The 19,193-nt window shown below is 47.4% G+C and overlaps 1 protein-coding gene across 3 annotated transcripts in view; it reads right to left on the reverse strand.

Moving 5' to 3' along the window:
- DNAJA3 (DnaJ heat shock protein family (Hsp40) member A3) overlaps window positions 1–12,154 on the reverse strand; it is a 29,902-nt gene extending 17,748 nt beyond the window's left edge. For 2 of the 3 annotated variants that reach the window (XM_010339134.2, XM_010339133.3), the window contains exons 1-3: window positions 11,923–12,154; window positions 4,731–4,864; window positions 849–932 (exon numbers count right to left, since the gene is read on the reverse strand). In XM_010339134.2, the coding sequence (XP_010337436.1) occupies window positions 849–932; window positions 4,731–4,864; window positions 11,923–12,133 (429 nt within the window). In that variant the 5' untranslated portion in view covers window positions 12,134–12,154. The remainder of the gene's footprint in view (window positions 1–848; window positions 933–4,730; window positions 4,865–11,922) is intronic. The other variant, XM_074381654.1, reaches the window with a different exon arrangement.
- Window positions 12,155–19,193: the final 7,039 nt, after the last annotated feature.

A 19,193-nucleotide genomic window follows, 5' to 3' on the forward strand; every position in this document is an offset into this window, starting at 1 on the left:
AGACAGAGTTTCACCATGTTGGCCAGGCTGGTCTCAAACTCCTGACTTCAAGTGATCTGCCCACCTCGGCCTCCCAAAGTGCTGGGATTACAGGTGTGAGCCAATATTCTTGGCCTGGAATCTCTTTCTTTTTTTTTTTTTTTGAGAGGGAGTCTCCTTCTGTCATCCAGGCTGGAGTACAGTGGTGCAACCTCAGCTCACTGCAACCTCTGTCTACCAGGTTCAAGTGAATCTCTTGCCTCGGCCTCCCAAGTAGCTGGGATTACAGGTGTTAGCCACCGCACCCAGCTCTGTTTGTTTTGTTTTTGAGATGAAATCTTGCTCTGTCAACCACGCTGGAGTGCAGTGGCGCAATCTTGGCTCACTGCAACCTCCACCTTCTGGGTTCATGCGATTCCCCAGTCTCAGCCTCCCAAATAGCCGGGACTACAGGTGCATGCCACCACGCCCGGATAGGTTTTTTTATATTTTTAGTAGAGACAGGGGTTTCACCATGTTAGCCAGGATGGTCTCCATCTCCTGACCACGTGATCCACCCGCCTCGGCCTTCCAGAAGTGCTAGGATTACAGGTGTGAGTCACCATGTGTGATCTTTTTTTTTTTTTTTAAGCCAGTCAAATTTAGCAGTGGGGGGTTATATACCAACTTTAGCGACACTAATGTTAATAAGTTCTGATAACCCACTACCATCGGACCAGACTTTTTTTTTTTTTAACAAGACGACTTGGTGCAGGGACATGGCCTTCACACTGGACTGTGTGACAGACCAGGCTGTAGCAGGCAGCAATGCAAACTGACTCATACATGTAGCGGAACAGCAGTGACTGCATGCATATAAGTCATATTACCTCGTAGGCTTCTGCCAGCTGGGAGAACTTCTCCTTGGCTTTGGGATCATCCTTATTTGTGTCAGGGTGATATTTCTTGGCAAGCTAAGGGAAAAACGTGATAAACTGCTTCATATGTAAGATGATTGTAACAGAACTCTAAATACCAATCATAATTATGTTTCCTTTATAAAAGTTGTCTCTCTGCCGGATGCAGTGGCTCACACCTATAATCCCAGCACTCTGAGAGGCCAAGGCAGAAAGATCACTTAAGCTTAGGAGTTCAAGACCAGCCTGGGCAACATAGTGAAACCCCTGCCCACCAAAAATACAAAAAATTAGCCGAGCATGGTGGCGCACGCCTGTGGTCCCAGCAACTCAGGAGGCTGAAGCACGAGAATCACTTGAACCTGGGACATAGAGATTGCAGCGAGCAGAGATCGAGCCACTGCACTCCAGCACAGGTAATGAAGTGAGACTCTGTCCCTGCCAAAAATAATAATAATGATCTGTTTTAATGTCTCAGTCTCTTAACTTGAGGGCAGGAACTGACTCTGACGTATCTCTTTGTCCTTAGCATCCAGAATGGCTTAGAACAGGTAAATAAATAAAAAAGAGAAACAAATTTTTAAAAAGGGCACCAGACACAGTGGCTCATGTCTGTAATCCCAGCACTTTGGGATCCCAAGCTGGGTGGATCACCAGAGCTCAGGAGTTTGAGACAAGCCTGGCCAACATGGTGAAACTCCATCTCTACTAAAAATACAAAAATTAGACAGGTATGGTGGTGCGTACCTATAATCGCAGGTTATAAACACTGGGGCAGCTGATGCAGGAGAACTGCCTGAGCCCGGAAGGCAGAGAGAGGTTGCAGTGAGCCAAGATCTCACCACTGCACTCCAGCCTGAGCAACAGAGTGAAACCGTCTCAAAGAAGAAAAAGTTTTTTAAAAACAGAAGAAAATAACTAAATAAATAGATGTCTCTGTTGTTTCAGTTATTTTTGTTAGTACATAAAATACAGTGATTGCTACAGCTTTACCTGATCTTTTTACTTCCACATCTAAAAACTTGAATGGTTCCCTAAATTAAGAATTTATCTTAAATTAAGTCTCTAGGAGGCCAGACGCGGTGGCTCAAGCCTGTAATCCCAGCACTTTGGGAGGCCGAGGCGGGTGGATCACGAGGTCAAGAGATCGAGACCGTCCTGGTCAACTTGGTGAAACCCTGTCTCTACTAAAAATACAAAAAATTAGCTGGGCATGATGGCTCGTGCCTGTAATCCCAGCTACTCAGGAGGCTGAGGCAGGAGAATTGCCTGAACCCAGGAGGCGGAGGTTGCGGTGAGCCGAGATCGCGCCATTGCACTCCAGCCTGGGTAACAAGAGCGAAACTCCGTCTCAGAAAAAAAAAAGAAAAAAAAAAAAAATTAAGTCTCTAGGACTTACTAAGGGCCTCACATCAATTATCATGGGAGTCCGGTCCAACCTCCCTCTTTTCAATCTTCTCCCACTCTTGCATCAGGCACCTGACTCTTGAGCTCAGGAAGAGACAGGCCATTCACTGGTCACAGGACAGCATCTCTGCTTCCTGTCCCCAAGCCTCTGTTGAATCCATCACAACCCAATTAAAATTGGGCAATGGATCCAAATACACATTACTCCAAAGACATACAAATGGCCAACATGCCCAAGAAAAGATGTTCAACATCATGAGTCACCAGGGAAAAAGCAAATTGAAACGGTAATGAGATAGCATTTCACATTCACTAGGGTAGTAATTAAAAAGAGGGATGATAATAACAAGTGTTCACTGCGATGTGGAGAAATAATGGCCATCATACGCGGCTGGTGGGAATGTAAATGGTGTAGCTGCTTTGAAAAAGGCTGGCAGCTTCTCAATAAAGATCCAGTTACTGGGCCGGGCGCGGTGGCTCAAGCCTGTAATCCCAGTACTTTGGGAGGCCGAGGCAGGTGGTTCACGAGGTCAAGAGATCGAGACCATCCTGGTCAACATAGTGAAACCCCGTCTCTACTAAAAATACAAAAATTAGCTGGGCATGGTGGCCCGTGCCTGTAATCCTAGCTACTCAGGAGGCTGAGGCAGGAGAATTGCCTGAACCCGGGAGGCGGAGGTTGCGGTGAGCCGAGATCGCGCCATTGCACTCCAGCCTGGGTAACAAGAGCAAAACTCCGTCTCAAAAAAAAAAAAAAACAAAAAGATCCAGTTACTGCCAGGTGTGGTGGCTTACCCCTGCATTCCCAACACTTTGGGAGACCAAGGCAGGTGGATCACGAGGTCAAGAGATCGAGACCATCCTGGCCAACATGGTGAAATCCGTCTCTACTAAAAATACAACAATTAGCTAGGTGTGGTGGCACGTGCCTATAGTCCCAGCTACTTAGGAGGTTCAGGAAGGAGAGTCGCTTGAACCCAGGACACGGAGGTTGCAGTGAGCTGAGGTTGTGCCACTGTACTCCAGCCTGGTGACAGAATGAGACTCTCAAAAAAAAAAAAAAAGATCCAGTTACCATATGACTCTACTCCTAAATATCCAAGAGAAATGAAAACATGTCTACACAAAAACTTACATAGGAATGTGTATACAGCAGCACTGTTCATTATAGCAAAAAGTGGAAAATATCCAAATGTCTATCAAACAATGAATAAACAAAATGTGATCAATCCATGCAACAGAGTATTATCTGACCACGAAAAGGGATGAAGTATTGACACAAGCTACAACACAGATGAACCCTGAAAGTATGATGTGAATGAAAGAAGCCAGACACAAAAGGACACATATTGTACTATTCCCTGTATATGAGTAGCCAGAATAGGCAAATCTAAAGAGACAGGATGCAGGTGAGTAGCTGCCAAGGACGAGGGAGAGAAAAAATGGAAGGTGAGTGCCAATGAGTACAAGGTTTCTTTCTGAGGTGACGAAAATGTTCTAAAGTTGATTGCAGTGACAGCTGCACAACTCCAGTGAAGTGTGCACTTACAAAAAGCTCTCGGGCCAGGCACGGTGGCTCAAGCCTGTAATCCCAGCACTTGGAGGCCGAGGCAGGTGGATCACGAGGTCAAGAGATCGAGACCATCCTGGTCAACATGGTGAAACCCCGTCTCTACTCAAAATACAAAAAATTAGCTGGGCATGGTGGCATATGCCTGTAATCCCAGCTACTCAGGAGGCTGAGGCAGGAGAATTGTCTGAACCCGGGAGGCGGAGGTTGCGGTGAGCTGAGATCGCGCCACTGCACTCCAGCCTGGGTAACAAGAGTGAAACTCCATCTCAAAAAAAAAAAAAAAAAGCTCTCAATCCTACACTGCTGTCTCCAATGCTAATTTTGTTTTATTGGCCAGAGCAAACCAGGAGTCTGGGAACCAGTGGTTTAGACATCTCACATACAACTTTACTCAGCTACGCTAACTACGCTAATATACCCTGGGCTACGACAATGGGAATTTCACGTTTTCCAGGTAAAGAAAGGAAGTAATTCTAAACCTACAAACTTTTATCCAAATGCAAAGAATAACTACCTCAAACTTAGACCATCATACCTACTGATTCAGAAGGTACAGATTAAATTTAATTATGAAAACAGCTCTGGAAAAAAAACTTCTTAAAATCTCTAGTTTATGATACTGAGAGACCAGACTAAAAAAATACAATAAAATAAAATCTCTGGTTTGGACTTGCCTCTTTGTTCTGAAGCATTAACCTCTACGGTTTTGTGCACCGAAAAACAGTCTAGCAAAGTCCATCCTTAACATACTGTTCTATACTATCAGCTCATAAGATCTATCCATGCGGGCACATACATTATGCTAATCAGGATCAGATGGGGTCAACAACATGCCTTCTACAATCTGGTCACCAAAACCTGACTTCCATACAGACCTGGTAATAGGCTTTCTTGATATCTTTCTGGCTGGCATTTCGAGGCACTCCTAATATCTGGTAATAATCTTCTTTGGCCAAAGGGGCACTCGTGTGGAAGAAGGCAGTACAAACAAAAGGGTAATGTTTTGTTCCTAAAAAGAAAAAAAAAGAAAGAAAATCACTCTGGGGATGTTCTCAACAAAAGAAAACACCCGCCTCGGCCCCACCCGCCTCGGCCTCCAAAGTGCTGGAATTACAGGCATGAACCACCCACATCCGGCCTGGAAGTGCGTTTTAAGAGGTGCAATCTCTTCAAAAAATAAATAAGCCCAAGCATATTGGCTCTAACCTGCAATCCCAGCACTTTTGGAAGCTGAGGCATGAGGATAGCTTGAGCCCAGGAGTTCAAGACCAGCCTGTATAACACAGAGAGACCCTGTCTCTATTAAAAGTAAATAAATCAATCAATCAAACACTTTAACTTACATGGCATACTAGATACATTTGTAAATAAACTTGTGACATGGAAAAAAAAAGATAAAGAAATAGGCTAAAGAGGAGTTTGAATCCATACAGATAAATGCCTGTAACTAAACTAGACTGTGTGCGGTGGCAGTGGTGGTTAGAGATGATAATAATTAACATGGCCTAGGAATAAGAAGGGCCTTAGAGCTATGCAAAGGAGACTGGATCTTATCCTAAGAGCAATAGGCAGCCACTGCTAGTATTAAACAAAGAACTGACTGGGATTGCACGAGAAACAACTCTGAAAGGAAGCGTGGAAGACTGCTCGAAGTTAATGAGCACAAAACACAACCACAGGTGTTGAGCACATCCAAGCAGGAGGCCAGGTAAAGCATAATCAGACAGGAGAATGAGTAGGAATGGTCAGAATACTTTAAATCAGAAATAGGAAATAAATCCATGTGTTTGGCATACTCACTACCCTCAGAATATAAAAAGCAGACTGGAAGTAGTAGGGGTCAGCAGACCACTATTGTGTTTCTTCAGTCAGATTTGAGAAGACACTAAAGCTGGCTTATTGTTGAACCTGGACTTAACCCGCTTTTGACTTGGGAGTGGGGAATTGCCCTGACCCAACTGAGTCTCTCTCTCAGCACTCCTTCCAATGCCAGAAGGCTGACGCTGGTAGTAAGTGGCCTGTAGCAGCTGTGGCTTCAACATTCTGGGCAGAGAACATGGACTGGAATTAATACAGTAATGCACAAAATTGCATGTGGATAAAGACAAATCATGTTTAATTACAGGAATAATGACTTCAGCCCAGGCTGAAGTGCAGTGGCGTGATCTTGGCTCACTGCAAATTCTGCCTCCCAGATTCAAGCGATTCTTATGCCTCAGCCTCCCAAGTAGCCAGGACTACAGGCACACATTACCACACCTGGCTAATTTTTAAATTTTTAGTAGGGAAGGGGATTCACCATGTTGGCCAGGATGGTCTTAAACTCCTGACCTCAAGAGATCTGCCAGCCTCATCCTCCCAAAGTGCTGGGATTACAGGTATAAGCCACCATCCCCAGTCTAATGACTTCTGACATTATCCAAAGGTCATCAATGATTAAGAATAATTAGAGTTCATTTAACAGACAATTTATTTTACCAGATATGCCCAGTAAAGAGCAACCCAGAAAAGAATAAGCCTCCAAGTCATTCCAAGAATGGCCAACCCACTGTCCAACAACTGCTTTCTTTTCTTTTTTTAGGGGGGAGGGGGGAGTTTCGCTTTTGTTGCCCAGGCTGGAGTGCAATGGCATGATTTTGGCTCACTGCAATTTCTGCTTCCTGGATTCAAGTGATTCTCCTGCTTCAGCCTCCCAAGTAGCTGGGATTACAGGAACCTGCCACCATGCCTGGCCAATTTTTTGTGTTTACTATTTAGTAGAGATGGGGTTTGGCTATGTTGGCCAAGCTGGTCTTGAACTCCTGATCTCAGGTGATCCACCCACCTTGGCCTCCCAAAGTGCTGGGATTATAGGCGTGAGCCACCATGCCTAGTCACCAACTGCTTTCTGCTTGGAAGAGAACTCAGATTTAAAGTGTTGTTACATCATCTAAGTGTACCACTGGATTTGAGACAAGATTATAGACTACTGTTTGGAAGCTGAGTTGATGCCCTTTTTAAATTTGGGGTTTTATTTAGAGATGGGGTCCCATTATGTTGCCTAGGCCAAACTCAAATTCCTGGATTCCAAAAATCCTCCCACTTCAACTTCCTGGGTAGCTAGGACCACAGAGGCTCACTACGACATGGCTTCTTGGTTGATGATTATATTTATTGATTAATTTTTGGCAAAGAAAGAGTCATACTCTGTCCCCTAGGCTGGAGTGTAGTAGCATCATTGTGGCTCACTGCACCCTCAACCTCCTAGGCTGAAGTGATCCTCCCACCCCACCCTGCCGAGTAGCTGGGAGTACAGGCAGGTGCCACCACAATCAGCTTGCTTGCTTGCTTATTTCTTTCTTTTGTCTCTTTCTCTCTTGCTTTCTTTCTGGAGATGATGTTTCACTCAGCTCATTGCAACCTCCACCTCCGGGTCTAAGCAATTCTCCTGCCTCAGCTTCCCGAGTAGCTGGGATTACAGGCATGCGCCACCACACCTGGCTAATTTTATATTTTTAGTAGAGATGGGGTTTCTCCATGTTGGTCAGGCTTATCTTGAACCGCCAACCTCAGGTGATCCACCCGACTCCACCTCCCAAAGTGCTGGGATTAAAGGCATGAGCCACCTTGCCCGGCCCCAGTCAGCTAATTTTTAAAAATCTTTTTGTAGGCCAGTCATGGTGGCTCACACCTGTAATCCCAGCACTTTGGGAGGCTGAGGTGGGCGGATCACGAGGTCAAGAGATCAAGGCCATCTTGGCCAACATGGTGAAACCCCATCTGTACTAAAAATATAAAACTAAGCTGAGCCGGGCGCGGTGGCTCAAGCTTGTAATCCCAGCACTTTGGGAGGCTGAGGCGGGTGGATCACGAGGTCAAGAGATCAAGACCATCCTGGTCAACATGGTGAAACCCCGTCTCTACTAAAAATACAAAACATTAGCTGGGCATGGTGGCAGGTGCCTGTAATCCCAGCTACTCAGGAGGCTGAGGCAGAAGAATTGCCTGAACCCAGGAGGCGGAGGCTGTGGTGAGCCGAGATTGCGCCGTTGCACTCCAGCCTGGGTAACAAGAGCAAAACTCCATCTCAAAAAAAATAAATAAATAAATAAGCTGAGAGTGGTGTCACGCACCTGTAGTCCAGCTACTTGGGAGGCTGAAGCAGAAGCATGGCTTGAACCTGGGAGGCGGAGGTTGAGGTGAGCCAAGATTGTGCCACTGCACTCTAGCTTGGCAACAGAGCAAGACTCTGTCTGAAAAAAAAAATCTTTTTGTAGAGATGGGATATCCCTATGTTGCCCAGGCTGGTCTCAACCTCCTGGGCTCATGTGATCCTCCTGCCTTAGCACCAGCAAAGTGCTTGGATTACAGGCATGAGCCACCCAGCCTGACCACTTGGTGACTCTAGATGTGAAAACAGAATGCACCCTGAAAGATGTCACCTCTCACCTGTGTACACAACCTGATACAAAACTTGCCCATGGCATGTGGTGGCAGGCGCCTGTAATCTCAGCTACTCGGGAGGCTGAGGCAGAAAACTGCTTGAACCCAGGAGGTGGAGGTTGCAGTAAGCCAAGACAGAGGCACTGCACCAGCCTGGGCAAAGAGTGAGACTTCGAGGCCGGGTGCGGTGGCTCAAGCCTGTAATGCCAGCACTTTGGGAGGCTGAGGCGGGTGGATCACGAGGTCAAGAGATCGAGACCCTCCTGGTCAACATGGTGAAACCACGTCTCTACTAAAAAATACAAAAAAAATTAGCTGGGCATGGTGGCGCGTGCCTGTAATCTCAGCTACTAAGGAGGCTGAGGCAGGAGAATTGCCTGAATCCAGGAGGCGGAGGTTGCGGTGAGCCAAGATCGCACCATTGCACTCCAGCCTGGGTAACAAGAGCAAAACTCCGTCTCAAAAAAAAAAAAAAAAAAAAAGAAAGAAAGAAAGAGAATGCTGAACGAGGACTGCTCCTTCCATGAGGTACATAGATGCAGGAACAGAATTAAAAAATTTATTCTCGGGCCAGGCACTGTGTAATCCCAGCATTTGGAAGGCCCAGGTGGGAAGATCGCTTGAAGCCAGGAGTTCAAGACCAGACTGGCCAATATGGTGAAACCCTGTCTCTACTAAAAATATAAACGCTGGCTGGGCATGGTGGCTCACAACTATAATCGCAGGTCTTTGAGAGGCAGAGGTGGGCAGATCACCTGAGATCAGGAGTTCCAGAACAGCCAGGCCAACATGGTAAAACCCTGTCTCTACTAAAAATACAAAAATCAGGCTGGGTGCGGTGGCTCAAGCCTGTAATCCCAGCACTTTGGGAGGCCGAGGCGGGTGGATCACGAGGTCAAGAGATCGAGACCATCCTGGTCAACACGGTGAAACCCCGTCTCTACTAAAAATACTAAAAAAATTAGCTGGGCATGGTGGCGTGTGCCTGTAATCCCAGCTACTCAGGAGGCTGAGGCAGGAGAATTGCCTGAACCCAGGAGGCGGAGGTTGCGGTGAGCTGAGATCGCGCCATTGCACTCCAGCCTGGGCAACAAGAGCGAAACTCCGTCTCAAAAAAAAAAAAAAAAAAAAAAAAAAAAAAATCAGCTGGGCATGGTCACTGGCGCATGTAATCTCAACTACTCAGGAGGCTGAGGTAGGAGAATTGTTTGAACCTGGGATGCAGAGGTTGCAGTGAGCTGAGATCACGCTACTGCGCTCTAGCCTGGGCAACAGAGCAAGGCTCCATCGCAAAAAAAGAAAAAGCAAGAAATAAAAAGTTAGTCTGGTATGGTGGCACACACCTGTAATCCCAGCTACTTGGGAGGCTGAAGCAGGAGGCAGAATCGCTTGAACCCAGTAGGCAGAGGTTGCAGTGAGCCAGGATTACGCCACTGCACTTCGGCCTGGGTGACAGAGTCCATCCCAAAAAAACAAAAAAATATTCTCTTGGCCAGGTGCAGTGGCTGACACCTGCAATCCCAGCACTTTGGGAGGCTGAGGCAAGTGAATCACTTGAGTTCAGCCTGGGTAACATGGCAAAACCTCAACCACAAAAAACACGAAAAACTAGCCGGGTGTGGTGGTACATGCCTGTAGTCCCAGCTACTCAGAAGGTGGAGAATGGAGGATCGATGAAGCCTGGGAGGTCAAGGCTGCAGTGAGTAGTCATTGTGCCACTGCACTCTAGTCTGGGCAACAGGAGGAGATCCTGTCTTAAAAAATAAGTAAATAATCATTATCTTTTTTCTTTCTTTTGAGAGAGAGTTTCGCTCTATTGCCAGAGTGGAGTGCAGTGGCGTGATCCCAGCTCACTGCAACTTCCGTTTTCTGGTTTCAAGCAATTCTCCTGCTTCAGCCTCCCGAGTAGCTGGAACTACAGGCACATAACACCATGGTTGGCAAATTTTTTGTATTTTTAGTAGAGATGGAGTTTTACCATGTTAGCCGGGATGGTCTCCATCTCTTGACCTTGTGATCCACCCGTCTCGGCCTCCCAAAATGCTGGGATTATAGGCATGAGCCACCACGCCCAGCCATAATTCCCTTGATCAAACACACATCCAATCTCTTTGTTCTCTGCTGTCTCCTCAGTGCCCACAATGGTTGTTGGCATAAAATAGGCCTCAATTAATTGCTGTGAATGAATGAATTTTCAAAGAGAGGCTCAAGGCTACTAAATAACACACCTAGGTCACACACACTGGGGAAGTTCATCCCTGAAGTCCAGGCTCTTTTCTTTACATTGCATCAAGTAACCACAATTACTGATACTTTGTTGCCTACTATGTAAGTATTACAAAACTGGATTGCAATAGGAAATTGCCTGGTATTAATTATCCAGTCAGGGCCCTTTAATTAATCTTTATAAATGTATGAATAGCTTAAATGTCATTTGGACAAATCCTAGAGAACACAAAACGACTAGCACAATTCAGGTACATACAACATACAGCACAAAACACACAGCATGAGAAAACATGGCTGCTGGGCATGGTGGCTCATGTCCATAAATCCCAGTACTTTGGGAGGCCGAGGTGGGTGGATCACCTGAGGTTAGGAGGTTGAGACCAGCCTGGCCAACATGCCGAAAACCCATCTCTATTAAAGATACAAAAATTGGCAGGGCATGGTGGCAGACACCTGTAATCCCAGCTACTGGGGAGGCTGAGGAAGGAGAATCACTTCAACCCAGGAGGCAGAGGTTGCAGTGAGGAGAAATCGAGTCACCACACTGCAAGCTGGGTGACAGAATAAGACTCCACCTCAAAAAAAAAAAAAGAAAAAGAAAGGAAAACACCAATAAGCACTTCAAGGAATGTATAATTTGGTATCATGTCAGCAAAGGAAGGTGGCAAGTTTCAAATCAAGGCTCCACTTCTTTGTGACATTTCTAAGTGGTTTAACATCTAAGCCTCAGTATCTTTATCAAATGGAATAACACTGCCTATCACGTGGAAATGTGATCTAAGGGGAAAATCATGCCTGACCAACAGTAAGTGCTCAATAAACATCTGTGTTATTATTACAATTACCAACTTAAGGACTTGTAAAAAATATTAACTGTGCCTTTCAATTGGCATGTGGTAGAAAGGGCGTAAGTTATGACATGACAGCTCTGGATTTGAGACAACTCCTAGTCTAACCTAATGACCTTGGGCTTGGGCTGGTAGATTCCTCTGGTGAATCCTCAGTTTCCCATTCTTTAAAATGAAGATGAAGATGAGCATCTTGCAGGGTTGTTGTAAAAAAGTCCCTAGTCCTTCCCGAATGGCAGTTACCTCTTGCCTTCCGCTACGGGCTAGAAGGTAGACGGGAAAAGGAAGAGCAGCGGCCTCCAGAAATGTTGACAGAGAGGTAAAGGTTCACGGTCTACGGGGTTTTTCATCACTGCCGCCGTGGGCTCCACGCTTCTCTCCTTCCCTTGAAGGCTGAGTAGCCTCTAGGGCCTCTCCGCCTCCTGCCTGCCTGACTCTCCGGCAATTCCGCATCCGGGTCGGAAGACACCCTCCACCCCGCTAAGCCCACAGAGGTAGGTAGCAGCTAGGAGACTCACTCCTTTGTAGGCCCTGAAACCGCCACTCGGGCGCTGGAACCTGCCCTCACCTGTGAGGCTGACACCAGGTCTCAATGTCAGCAGCGCTCGGGGGCCACAAGCGATCAGGGTAGACGGGAAGGCGGGGATGCTCAGCTTGCGGCTCAGCGATGCCCCCATCACGCCCTCCCTGGGCGGCCGGGCCCCTCTCCCCGCTGCAGCCGGCAGCCGGGGGGTCCCCACAGCCACCAGCAACCAGCGTGTGGAGCACCGCGCCGCCATCTTGGCCCAGGGACACTGCGCCTGCGCCGCCCGACTCTAGGGGGCCTCGCCGGAACGGCGGGCGCGCGTAGAGGCGCTAGCGTTGCGCACGCGCAGACGCACATAATGCGTCTTCCGGTTAGCCATCGGCGAATCCGGCTTTCCTCTGATAAGTGTTGTCAGGTAGAATTGCCCTGCAGAACCTCGTTGTTTCGTGGTAGACAACCAATGAATGCACGCTATGTGTGTAAGGACTTGGTTGAATGTAGCCGAACGTAATTGGTCCGAGGGTACCGGCGGGGAAGGGGGTGGTGGCGAGACTACAGGTCCCGGCATGCAACGCGGCGCTCCTTAGCGCCGCTCCCAGCATGCAGTGCTTGGTTCCCTCCTGCTGACCCTGAGACTTTCAGTGAATTGCGTGAGCTTTAACTTCTGCCCTGCTGTCTCCGCGCGCTTCTGGTAAATCTTCGCCGTCATCCCCAAAGCCTGGCCGCAGTCTCACTTTCTCTTACACTGATTGCCCACCATCCTTCTCTAACAAGACGCAACTCTCTCCTTAAGCATGTTAGTCGTCTCCAAACCTGCAGTGAACTTGGTGGTTCAGAATGAGAGCATTGCTGCCAAAAAACTTAGTGAAATTTGTGAGCACCTGATGTGTGTCATGCATGTTCTAGAATATTCAGGATACAATGATGCACGATACACCGTCTCTGCTCTGGAGGAGCAAACAATGACGAGAGAGAGGCTCCTTAGCAACTGACAAGCTTAAATGCTATCCAAGAAAGCCATACAAGGCGAAGGTATCATTCCCTTTCTAAAACGAGAGAGAAGAAGTTTGGAATGTCAGGGCTTCTGGGAGGTAAGATTCAAATTGGACTTTGATGAAAAGTGCGTCAGGTAGGGGTGGAGTATTCTGAGTAGCCAGAACTTCAGAAGCAAATGTCTTAAGATATGAAAGTGTTTGCCTTCTTTGCTTAAGCCCTAAATGTAAGAGTATGTGATGAAATAAAGCTAGGAAGGGAGACTTGACCTGGTTAGTCTCGCAAAGAAGTTTCAATTAAAACAAAACGAAACAAACAAACAAAAAAAGGCTGGGCGTGGTGGCTCAGGCCTGTAATCCAAGCACTTTGGAGGCCAAGGCGGGCGGATCACCTGAGGTCGGGAGTTCATGACCAGCCTGACCAACATGATGAAACCCCGTCTCTACTAAAAAAGTACAGAAATTAACCAGGCGTGGTGGCAGGCGCCTGTAGTCCCAGCTACCGGGGAGGCAGGAGAGTCGCTTGAGCCTGACAGGCAGAGGTTGCAGTGAGCCAAGATTATGCTACTGCACTCCAGCCTGCACAGCAGAGCAAGACTGTCTCAAAAAAAAAAAAAAAAAAAAAAAAAAGTAATGACCTCAAAGGGTCATCTGACTGAGATAATCATGTAAAGGCTTCCTACAGTACTTGATACATAGCCAGTGCTCTATCTGCATTAGCCCCAGGTGCCAGGCTGTCTGCTAAGCACTGAGAATACCAAGAACTCAGACACAGTTACTTGCTCACAGGGAGCCCAAAACTTAGGGGAAATAGGGGTTGGGGGAATATTGCTGGTTGAGAACAACTTTCAAGAATAGAAGCTGATCAGGCCGGGCGCGATGGCTCATGCCTGTAATCCCAGCACTTTGGGAGGCCGAGGCGGGTGGATCACGAGGTCAAGAGATCGAGACCATCCTGGTCAACATGGTGAAACCCCGTCTCTACTAAAAAATACAAAAATTAGCTGGGCGTGGTGGCTCGTGCCTGTAATCCCAGCTCGGGAGGCTGAGGCAGGAGAATTGCTTGAACCCAGGAGGTGGAGGTTGCGGTGAGCCGAGATGGCGCCATTGCACTCCAGCCTGGGTAACAAGAGCAAAACTCCATCTCAAAAAAAAAAAAAAAAAAAAATAGAAGCTGAGAACAAGAGCCAAAGGACTTTCATATACTACCTCAGGGTGAGTTAGGAACTAGAGGGGAGCTCAGTAATATGAAAACTGTCAATGTTGTAACTTCCCCTCCTTTTTTTTTGTATTTTCTTTTATCCCCCATCTATTTCCCCATAGTGATAAACAGTAAAAATCCTCCACATTGAAAGAGTGTGTGTGTTCTTGTTTTGAGGCATAGCAGGAAGGTTCATTGTTGAGGAACCAGTATTTCCTTCTTTCATTCCTTCCTTCTCCCTCTCTCCCTCCCTCCCTCCCTCCCCCCTCCCCCCCCACCTTCCTCCCTCCCTCCCTCCCCTACCTTCCTCCCTTCCTCCCTCCCCTACCTTCCTCTCTCCCTTCCTCCTTTCCGACAGAGTTCCACCCTTTCTGCCCAGGCTGGAGTGCAATGGCACTATCTTGGCTCACCACAACCTCCGCCTCCCGAGTTCAAGCAGTTCTCCTGCCTCAGCTTCCCAAGTAAAGGCATGTGCCTGTAAAATTAGCCACACCTGGCTAATTTAGCCACACCTGGCTAATTTTTGTGTTTTTAGGAGAGACGGTCTTTTTGGTCAGACCGGTCTCAAACTCCTGGCCTCAGGTGATCCCCCCTGCTTCAGCCTCCCAAAGTGCTGGGATTAGAGGTGTGAGCCACTACGCCCAGCCAGGAACCAGTATTTTTTATTAGGAAGCAGAGAACTCCTAAGGAGTGGAGTGGCTGATGGTAATTACCAAAAGAAAGGACAAAGTCCTTGGGATCTGCCACACAGAAGAAAGAAAAACATGGGAAAGACTCCCTGCTGAGAGCAGCCTAGGCGTATGCCTGCTCTCTTTTCGGTGCTAGGCCTTATTAGAGAAGCAGGGAATGATACAATTAGTAAACATGGATAAATTACTCAGCGGCAGAATCTTAACACTAGTGGTCTTCCATGGTCTGTGGTTCCTGAATCACCCTGATTTGCTAGTTGGTAGCACTGGACCGTGACCACTGAAGCCCAGCACCACATAGAGACAGTTAAGCCCCTGGATGTCTGCGGGCTTCCCTGTCAGCCACGGCAAGAGGTTGGAGGAGCAGAGTTTTCTGCTAACTCCCTCAAGGAAGGAGACATCTCAGCCATCTTGGATGTCTCCTTCCCTAACTGGCTAAATAGCAGGCACTTCCCCAGCTCTGGCTCTGCCATGCACAGCCAAGGCGCCCTCCGGCAGCCCTTACACTGGCATGAGAGAGAGCTTAAAGTGTTTTGCCTTAGGGTCATTCCTTTCACAGTGTCACCCCAGATTCACACTTCTCAACCTGAGAGGCATTAGTAAAAGAACTAAGATCACCTATGAATAACTACAATGTTATATCTCTAGTTATTTTCTTCTTCATTATTTATATGGGAATAGGCTGAGGCTTCTGACTCCTGCCCTGGCACTTATGGGGTCTCCCCTCCCCAAGCCTCAGCCTCCCAAAGCACTGGGATTACAGGCACGTGCCACTACACCTGGCCTGCTTTCTTACTTTTCTTTTTTTGAAACAGAGTCTCACTCTGTAGTCCAGGCTGGAGTCCAATGGTACAATCTCGACTCACTGCAACTTCCACTTCCTGGGTCCAAGCGATTCTCCTGCCTCAGCCTCCTGAGTAGCTAGGACTAGAGGTGCATGCAACCATGGCCAGCTAATTTTTGTATTTTTAGTAGAGACGGGGTTTCACTGTGTTGGCCAGGCTGTTCTGGAACTCCTGATCTCGTGATCTGTCCACCTCAGCCTCCCAAATGCTGGGATTACAGGTGTGAGCCACCGCACCCAGCTTGTTTTCTTTCTTTTTTTTTTTTTTTTTTGAGACAGGATATCCATCACCCAGGCTGGAGTTCAGTGGCACAATCTCAGCTGACTTGACCAGCCACCTCCACCTTCCAGGTTCAAGAGATTTCCTGACTCAGCCTCCCAAGTAGCTGGGACTACAGATGTGTGGCACCATGCCTGGCTAATTTTTATATTTTTTGGTAAAGACGGGGTTTTACCATGTTGGCCAGGCTGGTCTCCAATTTCTAACCTCAAGTGGTCTGCCCGCCTCAGCCTCCCAAAATGCTGAGATTACAGGTATAAGCCACTGTTCTCTGGCTTTGTTTTTGATTTTGATAAGAGCACAACCCTGTGAGGTAGGTAGGGTGAGGACTATTCCCATTTTCATAGACAGGTCCCCCTACAAAGAAAAACACAACAATAAAATAAGCTCTGAAAGATGAAAAGATTTGTCCAAGGTTGCACAGCTAGTAAATGAGTGAATCAAGACCCAAGCCCAGGTCTTCTAACAGTAAAAATGTGTTTTTCTTTCCTTTAAACCACATGCCTGTCACGTCATTGTGATCAGTAACTCAGAGGCATATGGCTTTTTTTTTTTTTTTTTTTTTTGAGACAGAGTATTACTCTTGTTGCCCAGACTGGAGTGCAATGGCACGATCTCAGCTCACTGCAAACTCTGCCTCCCAGGTCCAAGCGATTCTCCTGCCTCAGCCTCCTGAGTTGCTGGGATTACAGGTGCCCGCCACCACACCTGGCTAATTTTTGTATTTTTAGTAGAGATAGGATTTAGCCACATTGGCCAGGATAATCTCGAACTGCTGACCTTGTGATCTGCCCGCCTCGGCCTCCCAGGGTGCTGGGATTACAGGCGTGAGCCACCACACCCGGCCCATATGGCCCTTAAGAATTTGTGAAGTACTTTTTCATGTTTTTCTTTTTCTTTTTTTTTTTTTGAGACAGAGACTTGCTCTGTCACTAAGCTGGAGTGCAGTGGTGCTGTCTCAGCTTACTGCAACCTCTGCCATCTGGGTTTAAGCAATTCCCCTGCCTCAGCCTCCCAAGTAGCCTTGACTGCAGGTGTGTGCCACCATGCCCAGTTAATTTTTTATATTTAGTAGAGATGGTGTTTTACCATCTTGGCCAGGATGGTCTCGATCTCCTGACCATGTGATCCACTTGCCTTAGACTCCCAAAGTGCTGGGATTACAGGTGTGAGCTACCACACCCAGCCTTTCATGCTTATTTTTATTTGCTTTTCACAACAAAAGAGAGGCAGGACAGCATTTATAACCATGGGTGCAAACTGCTGCCCTGCCTTCCAAGGACTTCAGCTGTGGCCAGACACAAATGGATCCATCCCAGGCTTGTTGCCAAACACTGCAGAAGCCACAGGCCACACCTGTCCACAGTGCCAGTCAGAATATGCCCCGGTGTTCTCCAGGCAGAAGTCCAAAAATGTGAGTTTTAAGAAGAAATGGACCAGGCATGGTAGCTCGCACCTATAATCCTAGCACTTTAAGAGGCCAAGGTGGGCCTGAGCTCAGAAGTTTGAGACCGGCCTCGGCAACATGGTGAAACCCCATCTCTGCTAAAAATACAAAAATTGGCCAGGCGTGGTGTCTCATACCTGTAATCCCAGCACTTTGGAAGGCCAGGGTGAGTGGATCACGAGGTAAAGAGATCAAGACCATCCTGACCAACATGGTGAAACCCTGTCTGTATTAAAAATGTAAAAATTAGCTGGGTGTGGTGGCACATGCCTGTAGTCCCAGCTACTCGGGAGGCTGAAGCAGGGGAATCGCCTGAACCCAGGAGGTGGAGGTTACAGTGAGCCAAGGTGACACCACTGCACTCTAGCCTGGTGACAGAATGAGACTCTACCTCAAAAAAAAAAAAAAAAAAAAAAAAAAATTAGCTGGGCATGGTGGTAGGTGCCAGTAATCCCAGCTACTTGGGAGGCTGAGGCAGGAGAATATTGTGAACCCGGGAGGTGGAGGCCAAGATTGCACCATTGCACTCCAGCCTGGGCAACAACAGTGAAACTCTGTCTCAAAAAAAAAAAAAAAAAAAAAAAGGAAGGAGAAACAGATGTTACTTGTAAAGGGCACACAAGGTCATAAGCATTTTCCCTCCACACTTTTCATTTCACTAGACCAGCATTTCTACTGAGCCCTTTCCTCATCTCCTGAGCTTCGGATATCTGTGAGACCAGGTCTCACAGATATCTGATGCTCCTCCAAGCACTGGGCTAAAGGCAACGGGTGGGAAGAGGGTCTGCATGATTTCTTGCTGAAACCACTGATCATTTGAAGTGTGATGGGACTGGCCAAGTTCATGGCTGCCAGTGGCTGCAACTCTCACATGTGAGCTCAGAGCTCTTTTAGGGAGGGCAGAAGGGTTTGAGCCAGGCTCTTCAGGGGCATGATTTCTCTAAGTGTAGCATTTTCTTTACAGAGAATATAGGACAATTACAAGTGAGTGAGGAATGTGTGTTCCAGATGTTCTGGTCTCTGATGTCTGTAGCACTACAGTTCCCTGTGAAAGGGGATGATCTGTGTCTCGGTTGCCTGGGATCCAGTGGGACCACTGTCCTGACGATTTTCTAAAAACGTTTTTGGGCTGGATGCAGTAGCTTATGCCTGTAATCCCAGCACTTTGGGAGGCTCAGGCAGGCAGATCACCTGTGGTCAGGAGTTTGAGACCAGCCTGGCCAACATGGTGAAACCCCTACTACTAAAAATAGAAAAATTAGCTAGGAATGGTGGCGCATGCCTGTAATCCCAGCTACTTGGGAGGCTGAGGCAGGATAATCACCTGAACTCAGGAAGTGGAGGCTACAGTGAGCCAAGATCACACCACTGCATTCCAGCCTGGGCAACAGAGTGAGACTCTGTCTCAAAACAAACAGACAAAAAACCTTTTCAATAAACCACTAGTGGCTTTGGCTCAAAGCAAATATACTTCTGCCCAAACTAAGATAAAATATAAGCATTGCTTTTCAAACCTTAGAAATGCAAGAATCGGCTGGGCGCGGTGGTTCAACCTGTAATCCCAGCACTTTGGGAGGCCGAGGCAGGTGGATCGCAAGGTCAGGAGTTCAAGACCAGCCTGGCCAAGATGTTGAAACCCCGTCTCTTCTAAAAATACAAAAATTAGCTGGGCATGGTGGCACGCGCCTGTAATCCCAGCTACTCAGGAGGCTGAGGCAAGAGAATCGCTTGAACCTGGGAGGCGGAGGTTGCAGTGAGCTAAGATCGTGCCATTGCACTCCAGCCTGGGTGACAGAGTGAGACTCTGTCTCGAAAAAAAAAAGAAATGCAAGAATCAGCCGAGCGCGTTGGTTCATGCCT

The sequence above is a fragment of the Saimiri boliviensis genome, chromosome 12 (genome assembly GCF_048565385.1).
Source record: "Saimiri boliviensis isolate mSaiBol1 chromosome 12, mSaiBol1.pri, whole genome shotgun sequence".
In the NCBI taxonomy this organism is placed as follows: domain Eukaryota; kingdom Metazoa; phylum Chordata; class Mammalia; order Primates; family Cebidae; genus Saimiri; species Saimiri boliviensis.